Source organism: Trachurus trachurus (genome assembly GCF_905171665.1).
Source record: "Trachurus trachurus genome assembly, chromosome: 1".
Lineage (NCBI taxonomy): Eukaryota > Metazoa > Chordata > Actinopteri > Carangiformes > Carangidae > Trachurus > Trachurus trachurus.
In genome coordinates this window covers 22,700,340-22,704,444 of record NC_139891.1, presented here as the reverse complement: position 1 = coordinate 22,704,444, position 4,105 = coordinate 22,700,340, and the positions used below count along the sequence as shown (strand labels likewise).

The following is a 4,105-nucleotide window of genomic DNA, read 5'->3' as shown; positions in this document are numbered from 1 at the left end:
ATTTTTCTTCTCAAGTTTTAGCTTAGTTTTACTATATGTGGTAATCTGTTGCTGTGTGCTGTTAACACAGATCATGTATGGCACTGCAGGCTACACCTGTGCTTCTTACTCCATATTTCTCATCTTATTTTATAATAATTATGCCCAGTATGTGAAAAGTGTGCACATTACTGTATTCTTTCAATTAGAGCCTGCCAGTAGACCAGAAATGAAACTATCAAATTGCCCATGTCACTGTTATCTTGAATGTAGGTCTTGTGATAATTAAATTATCCTCCATCTTTTGACACTCATTAGTGTTATTCTCATTTAATCCACATAGATATTAAGATTCAGCGGTGCTCAAGAAGAACTAGGGCCCTTTCAGAGGAGGATATTGTGTCAAAAAAGAACATCAAGTCACATCTGTCAACAAAGCTTCTTTTCTGAATCAAGTGCCTTCAAGATAGTGAAGTATTTCGACACGAGTCTCTTCTTGTCTGATTTTCAGACTTCTTGTGGAGGAGGTTCTTACGCATCAGTCACTTTTATAGGTTGAAATATTGAGTTACAAGTCAATTCATTTTCTTGATTAGTGGATCCATGTGATGGATAGACTGTGTGTGGTTAAGAGCTGTGTAGATGTCTGGACATGATAACTGAGGCCGGTCATGGTGACTGCTAATACTGTGGCTCCAGACACCACTTCAAACCAGCTGAGCTGAAACAGTGTTGGAAGCAGAGCAAACACAAAAGACTTTTTTTCATGGTGACATTATGTCTGGATCTGTTGGTTCTTGCTTTATTGTATTATCTGAACAATTGCGTATATTTGATGTAAGTCTGATATGTGACAGGGGACAAAAAAAGTTCTTATAAAGTTACTTAAATACAATAATCAAAAAACATTTATTCCTGAAGAATAAAAGGTCTCTATAATTGTTTATTTTTCAAAAAGACGACCTAATATGCATTTTCATTTGGCAACAAAATACATGCAAATGTACTAAAGCTGACGTTCTTCATACAAGCCACTTAATGCAAAGCCTATGACCATAAAACACAATAATTTATTGTAACATTTCAAAGACACATTTCAACTTACCAATAATGTAAAATAGGAAACTTGCACATTCAAGTCATAACAAAAAGCTTGCAACCACATGAAATTAGCACAATTTTATATTCTCACATGCTGTGAAGAGGCCTGGACATTTAAACCCACATTTTAAGTAGGATCTAAGGGTAAATTACCATTAGTACTGAAAATGTGTTGTGGAGTTCATGTTATAAATCACAGTTGTGTCAAGAGAGGTGATTCTAGTCTCTAAACTGTTTGGGTTTCATCCTTAATGTCACAAAGAGAAACAATCATGTATGTGTGCAGAAATGTCTGGCTCACTTGGTGCCGCCTCAAGTCTCTGATTTTCTGTTTGAAGGTAGTGAGATGCTCAGATCTACGCTTCTTGGTAGCTCAGATGGCAGACACAAACCTGTCCATATTCCCCGGGTATGTGGGGTGTCTCAGATAGCCCCCAGTGTTGCCAATAGGACCTGCAGCACTGTTGTACTGGGAGAAAGAACCCAACTGCACTGGGGAGATCCTGCCGTAATGGTCCACAGACTCCGCAGGTCCGTGACCTGAGGCATGGATGCGTCCTGTCCCTGCATACCCCTGGGTGTGGGCCTGTCCATATGAACCCTGGTGTGCATGGTGGTGTGGGTGGCCATTTGGCCCGGAGTAGGTGAACCCGGGATGCGTGGACGAGCGGGATGGCACAGCTCCTCCGCATGGTTGACTTGGGAAGGCTGGCGCTCCCATTCTGCAGGGACTGGATCCTTCAGGGCTGAAGTTCCTGCTGGGCTGCTGCATCACCTCTGGCCCCTGTGCCCCTAGCATGCTGGCTGGAGTTGGGTGTCCCATGAGGTTATTGATGCTGAACATGCGGGTCTGACCTGGTCCAAACCCGGGAGGTGATGAGGAAGGATAGTAGGCGGATGGCAGCTGCTGCCCGTAGGTTGGACTGACTGTCATGTTGGGGTAGACTGAGTTGGTATACGTAGCAGATCTGGCAATCTGGACAGGAGAAAAAACTGGCGTCTCATGCACGTATGCGGCATAGGTGCTCAAGTCACAGCGCTTGAACCTCTTCCTCCTCCTCAGGAAGCTGCCGCTCTCGAACATGTCCTCTGCATTTGGGTCCAAAGCCCAGTAGTTGCCTTTTCCTGGCCGCCCCGGTTCTCGAGGGATCTTGATAAAACAATCATTGAGCGTCAAGTTATGGCGGATGGAGTTCTGCCATTTCTTTGAATTGTCTCTGTAGAAGGGGAAACGCTCTGTGATGAATTTGTAGATGCCTCCCAATGTCAGCTTGCGGTCAGGGGAGTTTGCTATAGCCATAGAAATGAGAGCAATGTAGCTGTAAGGAGGTTTCCCCCGCTGCAAAGGTCTCTTCCTCCGCCGACCTCTGGGCTGCTCCTCTGTTTGTGGTGCAGGGTTGGAGTCGGACAAAGTGTCTGCTGGAGAGTCTTTCTCCACTTTGACCACTGGCATTGTCATGGACAGTTCAGAAATGTCCCAGAAAACAGATGAAAAACTGAACTTACTGCAAATGTTCTGCAGTCCGGGTACTTCCACAGTCTGCCTGAGGAAACAAATTTGCTCCTGGACGGTGAAAAAACACAGTCCTCTCAGGGAAATCACATGTGTTCTTCACAGCTCACTGTCTTTGAGTCCAGATCCAACAGTTCAACAAAAGCAGTGGAAGTAAAAAGGCTTTAGCAAGAAATCCTGTTGCATTGAACAAACTGCTTATTCAGCTTATTCCCACAGTTTGTTGGCAGGTTAAGTCAAGGAGGTAAGAGTGCCATGCGTGGTGTTTAAGGTGTGTGTCAGAATGACTCACTCTGTGTTACCTGAAGAGCATTACCTTCAGAGAGCACCTGAGGGGCCACACCCCCCCAAGCATCACATGCTCAGTCTCAACATACCTCAGTGTTGTAAGGTCCTATTGTTCATGTGTGTCTGCATACTTTGTGGTGGAAATTTCTATTTAGAATTTTTTTTGACATATTTGGTATTTTCAATTTAGTTGTAACAAATATGTGAAAATCAGACATTTAAACACCACTGGAAATCTGCTGTCCAGTCTACTTTTCCAGTGAATAGTTTTTAGACAAATACACAATTTATCAATGTTCACGTTGGGTTACTTCTTATGTATGTGCTTACAACTATCAGATGTATTTATTGTTTGTAGTTTCATAGACCAGAACTGTTAAAACAAACATACTTTCCTCTTCATATTCAAATTATTCTTTAGAGCCAACCTCAGTTTATTTTAAAAAGTCCAAAATGGTCCATGTTGTTTTGACGTTTAACACTAAAAGACCTCTTTAGTGGTAACTTAACCTACGAGTTGTTTTCCTACCTTGCTTCCTTGTTTGTTTTGTGCCAGTGGTTGGACAAGCCAGCTGTGTTAAGAGATGTAAATATTTTCCAGACAAAGGCCCTCCTGTGATTTCAGCATGCAAAATATAGGTCATCATTACAAAACTTGGACGTAACCCGAGAGACAGGAATAACCAACTCTTCGCATGAAAATTGCTCTTACAAATTGGACGCAATTATGACTGTCTTAAAAGAATTGCCGGTAACTCTTGCAGGACATGTTTTGGACATGTCAGTCTCATTCAAGTTTTTCTTTCTGTTTACCTGTCTATCTTTGCTGTGCAGAAACTGCTGCACACAGGTCTGATTTCTAAATCACTTGGTCCATTCTCAGATGGTGTAATCTGTGAAACCTTTGCAGTGGATTTTAAACGCTATTAAATTTCACCGGCACCAGTGACTGAGACAATGCTGACGCTTCTGTGCAGCTCTGGTTGGTATGAAGTCTGGGGACTCCACAGGGCTGGGGTTCACCACCTTAATCTCCTAAACAAACAGAGAGGAGAACACAGCAGCACACTCCCACCGCTCAACACCAGGCTGGGTTAACACTGCGGGCATGTGTCAGAGCACGAGCAGAGTGAGAGAGCGTGGGTTTGCACAGACAAACAGCGCGATGAAAGGTTTAGACCTGTGGGGAGGGCTGCGCTGGGGATGTGGCACTCCTGGGTAAGA

At 43.5% G+C, this 4,105-nt stretch overlaps 1 protein-coding gene across 1 annotated transcript; it reads right to left on the bottom strand.

The window, feature by feature from the left end:
• Nucleotides 1-1,453: 1,453 nt before the first annotated feature.
• foxe1 (forkhead box E1) lies at nucleotides 1,454-2,539 on the bottom strand (the record flags this gene model as incomplete). The annotated part of the gene is made up of 1 exon (XM_083984327.1): nucleotides 1,454-2,539. The coding sequence occupies one exon, from the start codon at nucleotides 2,537-2,539 to the stop codon at nucleotides 1,454-1,456; it is 1,086 nt and encodes a 361-aa protein (XP_083840453.1).
• Nucleotides 2,540-4,105: the final 1,566 nt, after the last annotated feature.